At 33.6% G+C, this 14,777-nt stretch overlaps 1 protein-coding gene across 1 annotated transcript in view; it reads right to left on the bottom strand.

The window, feature by feature from the left end:
• Positions 1-7,889: 7,889 nt before the first annotated feature.
• Positions 7,890-14,777, bottom strand: part of LOC107712777 (matrix metalloproteinase-16-like) — a 73,129-nt gene continuing 66,241 nt past the window's right edge. The window contains exons 8-10 of the mRNA XM_016518114.1: positions 13,895-14,037; positions 10,975-10,981; positions 7,890-9,905 (exon numbers count right to left, since the gene is read on the bottom strand). Of these exons, the coding sequence (XP_016373600.1) occupies positions 9,577-9,905; positions 10,975-10,981; positions 13,895-14,037 (479 nt within the window). The 3' untranslated portion in view covers positions 7,890-9,576. The remainder of the gene's footprint in view (positions 9,906-10,974; positions 10,982-13,894; positions 14,038-14,777) is intronic.

Here is a 14,777-nt window from a genome sequence, read left to right as displayed (position 1 = left end):
TATATATATATATATATATATATATATATATAAACCTGAATCACAGATTTCACGTATGCTCCCTTTTAAAAAATTATAAATGCAAATTTACATTATCTAAGGCATTAGACATTATCTAACTGCATTCCAGAGGTGCAAAATGGGACTGAATTATTATTATTTTTATTTTATAATTTTTTTTAGTTCTGTCAAATCAGTGTGTTACCTTAAGATATGAATTAAATATTTGCATTTACTTTAATGCAATTTTTTTTTTTAAACATAATGATTTTTATATTTTGGATTTTGGAAAACAAAATGTTTTATTCTGGTTTGTACATCTAATTTAACATCTATCCTAGATGATAGAAGGTTGTTTTAGTACAAGGACAATATAAAAGCCAAGTATTTCATTCTGGAAACAACAATATAGTTGTTGTATACAATGTTTAGTCTTTATAATACAATGTTTAATATTTTTCTCTCACTTTCTCAATTGGGAGTCCCTTGCATCAAAAAGTTTGAAAACCCTATCAATATTCTTACTAATACAGTATAACATAATAACAGGTGATGGAACAGCTTTGGATTTGAAGCTATTTGTTTCTCTCTTACATTGTGTTTTAAGAAAGTTATTTGTAAACTCGTTGTCTTGTTTTTGGAAGAGATTTGCTTACAATAGCTTTCTAAGTTGCTTCTCAGTTCTAAGAGTGAAAATATTCAGAAATTTGATTCTACCCCGCCACAAACAAAAGGAAATGCTGACTCCATTGAGTGCTATTAATTGCTTTCCAATTCATTCTGCTGATCTCCCGAAGATTAGATCGTAGCGCTTTGTTAGACAGCCGTGTTATTAATTATCATTCCACTGCAATCTCAGTGAAGGAAATTATATTTCTAAGAGATTCATCTGAAATACAATAAGAGCTCTGGGTATAATGTGCATTAGAAATGAAATGTATTTACCTGTTTAGGGCCTGTTTAGACACTACAGCAGTTGATTTTTGATTGGTTGAGTTTAAAAAATCTATACTTTTCAAAGAAGATTATTATAAAGATAAATGTGATGTTGATGTTTTTCCACATGCAGTGCAGCCTCAAACACTAAACAGCTGTCTTGTAGCATTTTTTTCCTTCAGGTTTGAAACCACAGGAGATCACTCAGCCCAGTTATTTCCAAAACACCTCTGACATGTTTGGAACGTGTTTAGAGATCATGAACTCACAAGTACATGAACTCTTTGTGTATTTTACCCCCAGTTGTTTCAGAGCCACCAGGGAAATAAGGAGGAACTCACCTGCTGAGAACATCAGCTGAAGATGAAACTGACTCAGATATTTGTCTCTAAGCTGCATTTTTCAGTGAGTATCCTAAATGTTGTTGGTCTGTTTCTCCCAAAAATCTTCATATGGTTTCGAAACACTTGAAATATAGTGCAGAAGTGGTATAGACTGCTTTTTTTATTTGTAAATCGATGGTTTCGTGAAGAAACTTTAACATCCATGGAAACTTTCCAGGGTTTTTTATTTATTTATTTATTTTTACAGCAATTCCACAGAAGAATCATTTCAGGGAACCATTTTTTTCTTAGTGTGAAGAACATTTTAATAATATAAAGAACTGTTCTCCACTATAAAAAACCTTTTCTAGAATGGAAATATTCCATGGATGTTAAAGGTTCTTCATGGAACCATAGATGCCAATAAAGACCCTTTATTTTTGCACAAACGGTTTAAAAATAATGGTTCTTTATTGGCATTGATTCCATGAAGAACCTTTAACATCCATGGAACATTTCCATTGCACAAAATGTTCAATTTAGTGAAAAAAGGTTCTTTAGATTATAACTATTTTCTTCACACTAAGAAAAAAAAATCATTCTTTTAAGAACTGTTCGCTGGAAGGTTCTTTGGGGAAGCAAAAACCTTTATTTTTTGGTCAATATGAACCTTGACGGAAAAGAGCTGTGTGAAGATTCCTCAAAATTCTCCTTATGTGTAGAAGAAAGAAGGTCATACGGGTTTGAAACAGCTTGAGGGTGCTTGTTTTTTGTAGTACATTTTTAGATCACCTCATTGTTCCTGAAACTCTTATTATTTTGTGTTCTGTCCTTTCATTCATCCCTATAATTCTAACTTTTTTTCCACCATCATTCTTTTTTTTCTCTCTCTCTCTGTTCTAAGCTAAATGTTTCAGCAGCGACCGTCTCTGTGGCAGGTTAAATTAGGCAGAAATGATCACTTGTGGGAGCTGAGGGGATGCGGCAGGATGTGTAAAACAGACAGAGGAAGAATCCCAGTACCTGGAAACACATGCCCTGTTCTCTAGAAAAACAGCTGACGTAGGTATTAAATGTAGTAGGCCTACTAAAAACACCTCTGTTATATAGTGTTTGTGTTTGGCTGTGTGCCACTGATTAATGTCTCGCAGTCAAGTGAACCATGCCGTGTATTGATTAGTTCCCAGAGAACATGTTTCCAGCCTGCAGGCCTCCAGTTAAATGCTGATCATTAAAGCTACAACAAAGGTTAGAATCATTAGCAGGGCCACATGCAATATTGCACAAGTCTCTGAGTGGAGTAGTCAAAAGTGTCAGCGAACAAATCTTTCTGCTGAACTGATTCAAAAGAATTCAAAATGGTTATTTTGCATTTTTATCCTTTTTTTGTCAAAAAATGTCTGAACATTTGACTCTCAGATCAAATGATGAATACATTATTACTTATCAGGAAATTAAAGAGATCAATTTGTCTGCACTGCATTGTTGGATACAGTATTCTGCACAGCAATCTCTTTATTGTACTGCACATTTTGAAAAAAGTAGTAGGTCATGCAGTTCATTACTCATGCAAATAATTTAGCTTTTTGGTAAGAGTAGTACAGAAGTATGCTATTTTGACAGCCTGTATGTTATGTTTGTGGATGGAGTCTATAGGTTATGCTGTCTGTTGGTAGTGTGTGGGTGTTTGCTGTTTCTGTCTTAGCGATATTGTGATATTTCAGAAAAGTCAGTAAGGCGTGGAGACTAGAATGAACCCCACGGGCAAGTCAGTATTCCGAGAAATGGAGCTAATTTCTTCCTGCAGTTCGAATCCCTTTAGCAGTCCGACTAATGAGGATAATGAGCTCTCACTGCAGTTGTGGCTCCTAGCTGGGCTGCATCCATGCAAGTCTGCCTGGAGACACTCATAAAGACATTATGTATCAATGTTTGCAAAATCTCATATATAATGCTATTTAAAAGAACACTAAGCGCTTTAATTAAAAGGACTTTGTAATTACAGCAACATATTTACAGCCTATTTAAGTCCATCACTTACATTACGAAATAGAACGTTTTCATAAAAATGCCTTTGAAATTTGGCAACATCTTGACAAGCTTATTTTCTTCATTTTATTTTAATTTTATTCAGAAGTATTACTTCCGTGTGTGAGGACTTTGTAATTACAGCAACATATTTACAGCCTATTTAAGTCCATCACTTACATTACGAAATAGAACGTTTTCATAAAAATGCCTTTGAAATGATTTGGCAACATCTTGACAAGCTTATTTTCTTCATTTTATTTTATTTTTATTCAGAAGTATTACTTCCGTGTGTGTCTGAATATTATTGAAGTATTTTCTGTGCAAAGATTTGATACTTTTAGGCATTATAAAATGTATATAAAATGCTTTATAGTTTTGAATTTTGAATTAATTTTTGTTTTCTATTTTATTTGACGTTTGTTTTTATTTTAGTTTATCATTAGTTTTTACACCGTAATCTGTTTTATTTTTTAAAAATTTTTTTCAGTTCTAGTTTTTGTATATTTATTTATTTTTTTGGAATATAAATATTTTGTGGTTTTTAATTTTTTTATGTAGTTTTTACTTCTATTTTATTTGTCAGTTAATTTTAGTTCAGTTATAGTTAGTTATGCTATAATCAGTTTTAGTTTTCTAGTTTCTGTATATTTCTTTTATTTGTGTGAATATTTTTGCACCATTTTTTGCGTAAATGTTTTATGCTTTTATTTTATGCTTTCATATAAAATATATTATAGTTTTGAATTTAGTTTTTATTTCTATTTTATTTGTCAATTAGTTTTTATAGTTTTTTTACAGTTCGTTTTATGCTATAACCTGTTTATAATCTGATGCAGTTTTTTAAATAAATGTTTTATACTTATATTTTTGTTCTAATATATAGCTTTTTTATAGTTTTGAATTTAGTTTTTGAATTGAATTTTATTTGTCAATTTATTTGACATTTTTTAAATTTAGTTTAATTATTGTTACATTATCGTTACGTTTATCGTTATGTTCACACTATAATCTAGTTTCCTAGATTCTGCATACTGTATTTAGTTTTTATTTGACTAGTAAACAAAATTTATTTAAAAAAATTTTTTATTATTAATTTGTGATTTTTATTTTACTTAATTTTGGAGTCATGAACATGTATTTTAGCTTAGTTTTAGTTTTTCACATTTATGTTAGCACAGCTCTGAAAGTGCAGCAGTAGTTGAATGATGTTTGGACTAGGAATGATCCATAATGAATCAACCACAATGGACTGAAAATGAGGAAACATGATGATGGAACAGGTAGATGAACACAAAAATGCTCAGGGGAAATATGTTCAAATGAGTTTATTGATCAATGAAATGGATCGTCAACAGATACATCACAAATACAGGGATACAGACAGAATGAAAAAGTATAAACATGTTTTTCAGACTTCGTTTGTTTCCTTCATTTGGAATCGTTTAACATAATCAGGATGGCAAGACGATACACATGACAATGAGGATGACTTGAGATTAGCAAAGATGCTAATGAGTTGGAGGAACTGATACGTTAGTCTAGAGAATAAATGTTACAAAGCAAACAGAAAACCACATCTTTGCTAAAGTCACAGAAACTGTAAACATGAATCAGGGTCTAGCACCAACATGTAGCCAATGGGCGGCTCGACCTTTGACACCTGACTTAGCTGAAGCTTAAGGCCTTCACAGAACACACAGGAACTATACGCGAGCCTTTAACACGCTAAACTACGAATCCATGCACCATCACGACTAGTGCTACATGAGCGTGAACCATCTGCACAGACCATCATCAAATCAAGTGTAAATCCATAATGTCTAAAATAATAACAGCACCAAAAGATTACAGGATGACGCTCACCAGTGTAGGTCCAGTTAGCACCACAAGTTCTGTCGGTTAGACAGAAAACGTTCAGAGAGAGACCAGACTCACTGTTCTTCCACCAAACACACAAAGACAGATTAGCTTCTTAGAGACATTTTTTTTCTCACAGCATGATCAACTAGTCGACTACACATCCAAAAATGAGTTCAAATAGTAAGATTTAGAGACACAACTTCTCAGTGAACATTTTTAGAACACTGAGTTTTAGCACGATCATTTTAATTTTAATTTTCAGTATGATAAAATGCTCTCTCTGAGGAGTTGCATCTTTAATTGCATTTATTTCACCACTGATTCCATCGAAAAACTAATTCACCACTTTTAAGAAAATTAGTCTGGTGAATGTATATTTTACACTACCATTCAAAAGTTTGTTTACACCACTGAATAAAAAAAAAAAATCAAATAAAAAATGCAATTGAAACTGTTTATCTCACAATTGACTTTTTCTCAATTCTGAGTTTATATATCATAATTTGGACTGTTTCTTGCAATTTTGAGGAAAAAGTCTAAATTGTGAAATATAAACTTGGAATTCCAAATTTTCTCTCTCAATTTTGAGTTTATGTCTCACAATTCCGATTCAATTTTGGTCAATTTCAAAGTTTTTTTTTTTTTGCACCACAGAATAAATAAAAGTAATTGCAACGTTTTATCTCACAATGTCTTGCAATTCTGAGTTTGTCTCAGAATAAAAATAAAAAGTTGCAATTACCTTTTTATTTATTAATTTATTTTTATTCTGTCGCTTCCCTATTAATTTGATCAAAAGTGACAGTAAAGACATTTATAATGTCACAAAAGTTTGTCTGTTTCAAATAGATGTTCTTTTGAACTTCCTTTTCATTGAAGAATTCTGAAAAAATTCTCACCGTTGCCACAAAATTATTTTAAGCAGCACAACGGTTTTCAGCATTGATAATAATAAGAAATGTTTCTTCAGCATCAGATCAGCATATTAGAATGATTTCTGAAGGATCACGTGACACTGAAGACTGGAGTAACGATGCTGAAAATTCAACTTTGCATCACAGGAATAAATTACATTTTAATATATATTTAAATAGAAATTATTTTAACAAATAATTGCAAATCTTAAAATGTAATAATATTTCACAATATTGTTTTTACTGTATTTTTTATCATATAAATGCAGCCTTGGTGATAAACATTACAAAAAAAATCTTGTCAACCCAAGACTTTTGAACGGTAGTGTACATGCAATCAGACATTTTCGGCCTTATGTTTGACCCTAACTAGTCGACTAGTCATTCAGACGACCCACCGAGTACTTGAATTTGAAAATATGTAGTTTTGCACATCCGTATTAGCAACATTGCTGGTCAGTTTAGAGTGATTAACGCTTGAAAAACAGTCACAGACAGTAATTCGGATCATTTAACGCTTTAATCTCTCATCTCAGCCGTTATGCTCGCAGTAACCATGGTCGCAGTCATTTTGCTCAGCTAGATTTGAATTGGAACATAGATGGCAATTGGATGCCCGACCTAACCTCATCCGCCATGCCAGCGCTCCGACAGCCAATCAGAATGAGCATGGGCCGCGGCTGTCTCTGTTTACTTTTGCACTTGGCGAGTTCTGAATGCCTCTGCCCAACGCCATCTCATATGTTATGCTCTGATTCTTATCATACTAGCTAAATATAACCACAGGATACACACCACCTTTATGATACTCGATTTTCTGTATTATTTAATGATTGCCGTTTCATCTCAGCTGTTTAAAGCTGACTTTTGTTTGATCTGCTGGGATTCTGGGAAACGTTCAGATGCACTCATGCGAATGCGTACATACACACATATACACAGTGAGAAAGAGAGAGGATAGAACCCTATGGTACATTAGAGAGAAATACTATGGTACTTTTGAAATATACCATGGTACTGGAATTCATGTGTCATTGTATTTACATGGTACTTCATGGTATTTCCAAGAACATAGTACGTGTTCTTAATAAAATGGTATTTAATCAGAATACCATGGTATTGCCATGATAAAATGTCCAAAATACCATGGTACAATGTTCAATGCCATGGTAGTACCATGTCCAGAATAGTAAATGCCATAGTAATATCATGGTACCATGTTCAAAATACCAGTCCCATGGTAAAATGATCAAATTCCCATAGAAGTATCATGATCAAATGGCATGGTAAAATGTCCAAAATACCATGGTACCATGTTCAATACCATGGTAGTAACATGGTAAAATTTCTAAAATACCATAGTAGTTTTCATAGTACCATGGTGTCATGTTCAAAATACCACAGTAGTATCATGGTACCATGTTCTAATGTCATGGTAATTTGTCCAAAATACCATGATATTACCCTGGTTCCATGTTCAAAACACCATGGTAGTACCATGGTAAAATGTCTATAGTATAGTACTATAGTAGTATCATAGTACCATGTTCAAATACCATTGTAGTACTATGGTAAAAATGTCCAAAATACCATGGTACATGGTACATTTTTGTAAGTCAAAGAAAGAAAGAAAAGTACTGCAGCAGTACCATGGTATTACCATAGTGTTTTGATATATTCTGTGGTACTACTAAATGATTACCACACTAAAATACTATGGTATTACCATGGTATTTCTGTTAGTTGAAAGAGTAGATGTTTATATTTTCCCAGATTGAATATGCATGTATAGTAAATGTGAACAAAGCGCTAAAAGGCATTTTAATCATATACTGATTAATTTATTAAGTCTGTCAGGACAGTTCATCCCAAACCGAGTCATGAAGTACATGAATTTGAAGAATGTCCCATTTTTTCCCTTTTTTTCTTAAAACAATGAAAAAAGAAAGAAAAAAAAAAATCTATCATCAATACAGAGACACATTCAAACACTGCTTGCCAAAAACACGCATATGGTTTCCTTCAGATCACGTATGTTTTTTTTTCTTCTCGCATCTAAAGGAAACGTGCCGGATGACAGCTTAGCACTTTAAGTACCACTTTAAAGTTGAGGTTAAGACCATTTCGAATGTACCCAAAAAAAAAAAAAAAAAATTTTTACAAATGTAAAAAAACGCTAATGCAAGCAAATAACTGTGTGTTCAAACATCCGTTCGATGCAAAGGATTGATCTAGAGTCAGACTGCAAGACATGACCCAACTGAAAGTTCTGACTCCGTAAAAAAATTCGTCCGATCCTATTGCAGAAATTTCTGATCACAAGCAATGGTGAAACGTTACATGATATATCCTTGATTCTCTTCTCGGTTGATAATAAAGACACAGGACTGGATGAGAAGGCTTGCATACACTTTGAATCAAGCACTGTCCTGAGTTGCTCCGGTGGTTCTGGTTCATACGTCAAGGTTCTAGGATCCCATCCAGACCTAAAGGCAGTCTGAAGGACATGACATGCTCTGTCTTGAACAGCAACCTTTTGGAAAAAGGGAAGAAACTAATTCTCAAATCTCTGTCCGTGTAAACACGACCAAACGAGTGAGCGTAAAGCACGATAAACAGTTAAGCACTTCCTTTGCTGTTGCAATTCTACCATCGGATGGAAAAAAACACAATAAAGTATTCATTGTTGCAGTAGCTCGGTCTTCCCTCTGTTTTGACTGATATGTTAGGCAGAGGTTAAGGAGTCCCGCCCCGTTCCAGCGGCAGTGCAGCCCCTGGCGAAAATGAGGTCTCAAATCGATCTCAAAGGGAGCAAAGCAATATTGCACTGCTGTTCTGACAGGACAAACAAAGCGGTGCTCAAAAACAAACAAATAAACTAAAACAAAAGCAAACACAATCCATAATTAAGGCTATTAAAAATATTGCAGAATAATTTGGCCCCTGTTTTTGAGACAGACTGCCACAACAGTCAAAACTTTCCCCACTTCACATCATTGCAAAATATTTAGAGCAGAGAGTGGAGAAAAAAATTATAAAAAAAATTGTAAAAAGAAGAAAAAAGATCCTCTTTGGAGTCTTTATTTGGTTTGGGATGCTTTAAAGGGAATCGTAAATATTTCTGTTAAAAAATAAATAGATTGGAGCCAAGCGAAAATTTGGAAAGTAAAAAAAAATAAAAAATCTGACTCCTGCGACATTTTCGTAAATTTGTTCAATTCTCAGCGTGCACTTGTAAAACCTAAAGGTATAGCAATCAGCGATTTCCACGTCAAACAGTGGCACTGGACGGCGCAATGCACCGTGGGATCCTTGCAATCCCGCAAGCCTCCTACAGCGGGTGCACCGGGGCCAATGGGACAAGAGAAGGGAGTTTTGGAGGGAAATGCACCCCTCGTCTCCTGGAGGGGGGAATCAAAGCAAAGGCCCTCGCTGTTCTCCTTGAGCGAGGTCGAGAGCCAAAGTCCGCAAGTTTAGGGTGTTTACACCACCGTGTCTCGTGGCCATGTGACTCAAACCCACTCCTGCATGGAGCGTTTGCAGTACAGTATGTGTCGGGGCGTCCCCTTCCTCTTGAACTGAAAGACGGTGTAGATCAACATCAGCAGGCAGAGCGCCAGGACGCAGGGAATGACGATGGCGATGACTTTGACCGTGCTGGCTTCATTGTCCAGTTTAATCACAACGTCTTCGTCCTCTGTCGGCTGCATGTCAGGGTCAATGGGCGTGAGGTCGCATCCCATGAAGTCTTTGAGGATGGAGCGAGGGTAGCCGGGCTCCACCCGTAGCCTGTGGTTGTTGAACTTCCAGTACTCTTTGTCCTTGTAGAAGTAAGTGAAACCTGCAAAGCATTGACACGGGAGACATTTGTAAGTTGTTTTTATATTTATATTGGATATTTAATTGTGCATGTTAGTTTCCACCTATTTTTACATTTTTTATTACATTTGCGGACATCAAACGCTCACTTAAATATAATCTTTAACAAATCTCAAAGTGAATATCTATTTTTTATACTGAACATTATAATATAGTGATGCCTAAATTCACTTGTAGCATTTTAATTGATTCAGAGCTATTAACTAAAACAAAATCTATAAACTTTATCTGACATATATTAAAACATTTTTTTTTGCAGCTATAGTAGTTGCCAAGGCAATAATTCTCAATTTAATTTAGTTTAACTTAATGTACTAAAATAACTTAAAATAAAATAAAAATGAATAAAAACTATGTAGACATATGTATAAAAAAACGCACAAAAAATGACTAAAACTAATTAAAATTCAAATGAAACCAGAAAATATACAAACAAAAACTAATTCAAATATAAAAAACTATATTTTAATTAGTACTAAAATAACACTGAATTTATCTGATTTTTAAATATATTTTATATTTTTTATATATTTTTTAATATTTTAAAATATCACAAATATATTTTTACGTAATTATAATTTGACATATTTTAGCCTTTATTTTTGTTTTTAAAATCTAAAAATATATTTTCTATAATTTCACATTTTAAATATATATTTAAAAATAATTTTTTTATTCATTTTTCATATTTAGAATATATGTATATACTAAATGTATTTATGTAAAATGTGTAAAATATGTTTTTTTTAAACACACAATAAAAACTTTTAAATCTTGAAGGGTATGTCATTGCTAAATTTAAATTCTACGAAGTGACATAAATTTGCACCAAAATACAGTAAGGTTTGATTGGACACATGGCCTTTGATGCTGACAACAAAAGAAATAGGAAGTATTTTCACTTTTCTTTTAAAAGTTGATAAGCCTATTCATTTTGCTACCATTACGATGCATGCTTTACAATTTAATTTTATTTAATTTTATTTAATTTAATTAAATTTTATTTTTTGTAGTCCAAAATGTCATCAGACCTGTAATCTATATTTGGGTTGTTCACATTGTTCACATTGAGCCATGGTGCACATGTGGGTGATGCAAGTTCCAGTCTGAGATTCATCCTGATCTCACATCTCCCCGCTCATTTCCTGTCACTCTCCACTAAATCTGGTGAATAAAGATTCTAAATCCTGGAAATAAAAATGTTCCAGACTGGAAGAGGGGCTCAGTGTGATCTAAAAAGAGTGATCTGAAAGGCTTATCGTAAGACCACGGGTTATCGTAACATCGATACCAGCATTAAAACTTGACTAGAGCGGAGGAAAAAAACGCTATCCTTTCCCATCTCCCCATGATCGGCTGGCCATGATGACACATAATTAGGGTCAATTTTCTTGACTCTGTCTCGCCCACAGAGGCCTTTTGGGTAACGTGCAGAGACAGGGCTGAAAGAAAGCCCACAATCACTATCAAAGTGTGGTTAGCCAAACAATTTCCCTGGAATATCAATCCACCCTTCACGCTCAGATGAGCGCCTGTGTCCACGGGCAAACCTGGCAGCGGGGCTGGGTACAGATGGCATATGCGTGGCTATCGACCTGCGCGCTTGCAGCTACGGACTGAACTCATGCAAGACGTCCCCACCCAGAGAGCTCCTGCCAGAGACATTCACACTCGTCCTGCACAACCTTTCAGAACTGTGTTTTTGTGCAGAATGAAAATAGGCCAGTGTAAACGAGATTGACGCTGAATTAAACTGCTTCATAATGGACAGAAACGATTTGGAGTCAAATGTAATATATTTTCAGATGCTGCATGGTCTGTTTGTAGTTTAAATTAGTTAGCTAATGAGTCTTTATTTAAGTTTTGTAGATGTTTAGAGTCTTTGTTGGTTTTTCCCTTTTTCTGAAGTGCTTTTTATGTTGGCCTCAAATTGGGTGCCAAATTATTTTTCTGCCATTTTTGCCTTTTTTTATTCAGAATATAGTAGAGAAACAACAGGAAATTATGGGAAGATGGTGAAAGGTTGCAAGCCGGATTCAAACTTGTGTTGCCTACATGAGCACCACTAACCAATGGTTCTGACAAGATTCCAAATTCTACTTAACCCTCTACCGCATGGTGTAGCCATATGGCAACATACTCTTTGTGTTCATTTCCTTGCCACTGTCTCTTTAAGAGAACATTCTCGTTTTTTTTGTTGGAAAGAGAAGACCTTAGTTTAGCCAATGATGTGCTTTGATTAAGTCACATGACATGCAGTTTTTTTTCTGTGGCGAGATTTCTGACAGACTGCTGTCTCTTGTCGGTAGTTGCTGAAAGCAAACTAAAACGTCAGTAACAAACAAGGACCAGTCCGTGTCACTTCTACAAAAAAAATCTAAAACGTCACTGTTATGATGTTATGATGACATATTCACCTCTCAAAAAAGTTTTTATAAAATTCGTTTTTGGTAAATCATTCAAATGTATGTGTTGCCAAGTGGCAACACTGTGCAATAGTGGAATGACATTATTACAATAGTTTATGGGTGATGTCCATAGTCTTCCTCTCAAGAGATTGCATAATGCTGAATTTTCATGAACTGCAATGTTTTTGGTTTTATGTCAATGTTTAATGATACATTATATACAGTATTATATTTGTTTTAACTGTATACATTTGCAGTTTAAATAATATTCTTGAAAAATGTAATGAAATTAAAACAAATATAAATCATTGTTCAGCAAAAAAAGAATAGAATAAATAAAAGCACAAGTTCTTGGAAAGTATGTATAAGGTGTCAATTATAAGTAAGTACTGTGTTAAAGCTTATAATAGCACCAATTGAATCAACACAAACAACATTTCTGAGGAAAAATATTAATTATAAGTAAGCTTACACTTATTCTAAGATAGATCCACTATTGTATGCTGTTGCCGTATGGCAACATATCATAAAGTACCTTAAAAAAATATTTTTTTCCACATTTTTTTTTACAGCACTTCAAGTTAAGCCATTCTTAGAAAAGAAAAAGATTCAAATATTTTTTTCTATAGGTCTATCATAATGCGTGCGGTAAAGTATGGTCTTATTAAGGAGTTAAGGTCTGTTCACACCAAGGAAGATAACTATAAAGATAATGATAAAGATATAGTTCTAAAAATCGTTCTCAATATTAAAGAATAGCAGAGTCCACACCACAACTATAACGATAAAGGCACAGAGAAACGATATCATTGGAATCACTTTCAGAACAATTTTTTCCAGCTGATGAACGATAAAAACATTGACAGCCAATCAGAATCAATCCTGCTATAATGAGCTCAAGAATTTAAAGCGGCAGACGAGTGTGCGCTTGGAATAAACAGACGATATCGTTCGCTGGTGTGGATGCTAATATAGTTATCTTTATAGTTATCGTTCTTGGTGTGAACGGGCCTTTAGTTGGCTTGAAATGAATGTTTTGTCACCATAAAAGTGGTCCATGTGATTTGTGCACAATATTTCAAGTTTTATCATGCATTAAATTTGAAAGCCAAAGCAGAAGGTAAGTTAAATATTGGTGTGTTCCTCACACAAAACTATTGTATGACTTCCAAAGACTTGGAATATAGTACAGGGTCATATAGATAATTTTTGCAGAGCTTTTATGTCATTCTTTCAGTTCAAAAGCATCCTGAATAGAAAAAAGCAAGTCTTAAGGGTTTGAAAGGACATGAGGGTGAGTAAATGATAAAAATTTTAATTGAATTTTCAAGTTTGGCATAAAAACCTTGCTAAAATGGCCAACAACTTAAACTAGATTGGAAGATTACATAATAAGAAATTACAGTAAATTATAAATGATATTACAAATATTACAGTACAGTATTTGTCAGTTTATGTTGGTTTAAAAAATAATTTCTATTCTGAATGAACAATGGACATAAAGAAAAAAATAATACAAAATTGTAATATATATAAAAAATACTTTGAAGAAGTAGGTCTTGGCCACGTCCTCCCACCAGACGCCTGTCTCTATACTCTGCGCTGGCATGCCGTTTCCAAACATTGAGATGTCCTGTGGGTAGCCAGGCTGTAGCAGTGTGTCCTTGAACACCCAGAACTGCTTGCCTAGAAAAAGCACAAGAACAAAGGAGAAATCAGGAGATTACAGTATTCAGCCCAGGGTAGATTTTGAGAACGTTCAGTCATTTAGATCATTCAAAGAAGGAAAATGTAAATCATGGTTTCTATAAATTCTTTATGACTTGCTGATTTGTTCAAATGTGGCTACACATATCGCTGAGGGGTTTCTTGATTTTGGACAATACTGATTTGGACTATTGATTATATATTTTGATGATTTTAATGCGCTTTTTATTTGGCCATTATATGTCCTGAAGTCTGTGTCACAATTTCTTCCTGTGACATCTGAGTATAAGAGTGTTGACAAAAATGCTTTTATATTGTTTGTCCTTGGTGCTCATTTAGTAAATAACAGTGAGGAAAATAAGCCTTGATTGATTGTACTGTATTTTGTTGCATACTTTAGTATTAATCATAATGGCTGTTTGGTTGAAATGTTGGTTATAAAAATCACTAAATAAACATTTTAAGCCATTTAACAGCAAATACATAAATACGTGTACATTATAAAATAAAAAAATAAAAACATATATAGTCTATTGAGAACATTACAGTAAACATTCATCATTTGTGTTTTTTCTCTCTAAACTTTAAATTAAAGGCAGTACTATAATATATAAATACTTTTCATTTAATATAATAATAATAATAATAATAATATCAATAATAACAATTATCATTATTATCGACTTATACAGTAAAAATATATAATGTAATACAGTAAT

The sequence above is a fragment of the Sinocyclocheilus rhinocerous genome, unplaced genomic scaffold (assembly GCF_001515625.1).
Source record: "Sinocyclocheilus rhinocerous isolate Xijiao unplaced genomic scaffold, SAMN03320098_v1.1 scaffold1740, whole genome shotgun sequence".
Classification (NCBI taxonomy): domain Eukaryota; kingdom Metazoa; phylum Chordata; class Actinopteri; order Cypriniformes; family Cyprinidae; genus Sinocyclocheilus; species Sinocyclocheilus rhinocerous.
Note: the sequence above shows the minus strand (reverse complement) of the source record. Positions and strands in the feature narration are given on the sequence as shown.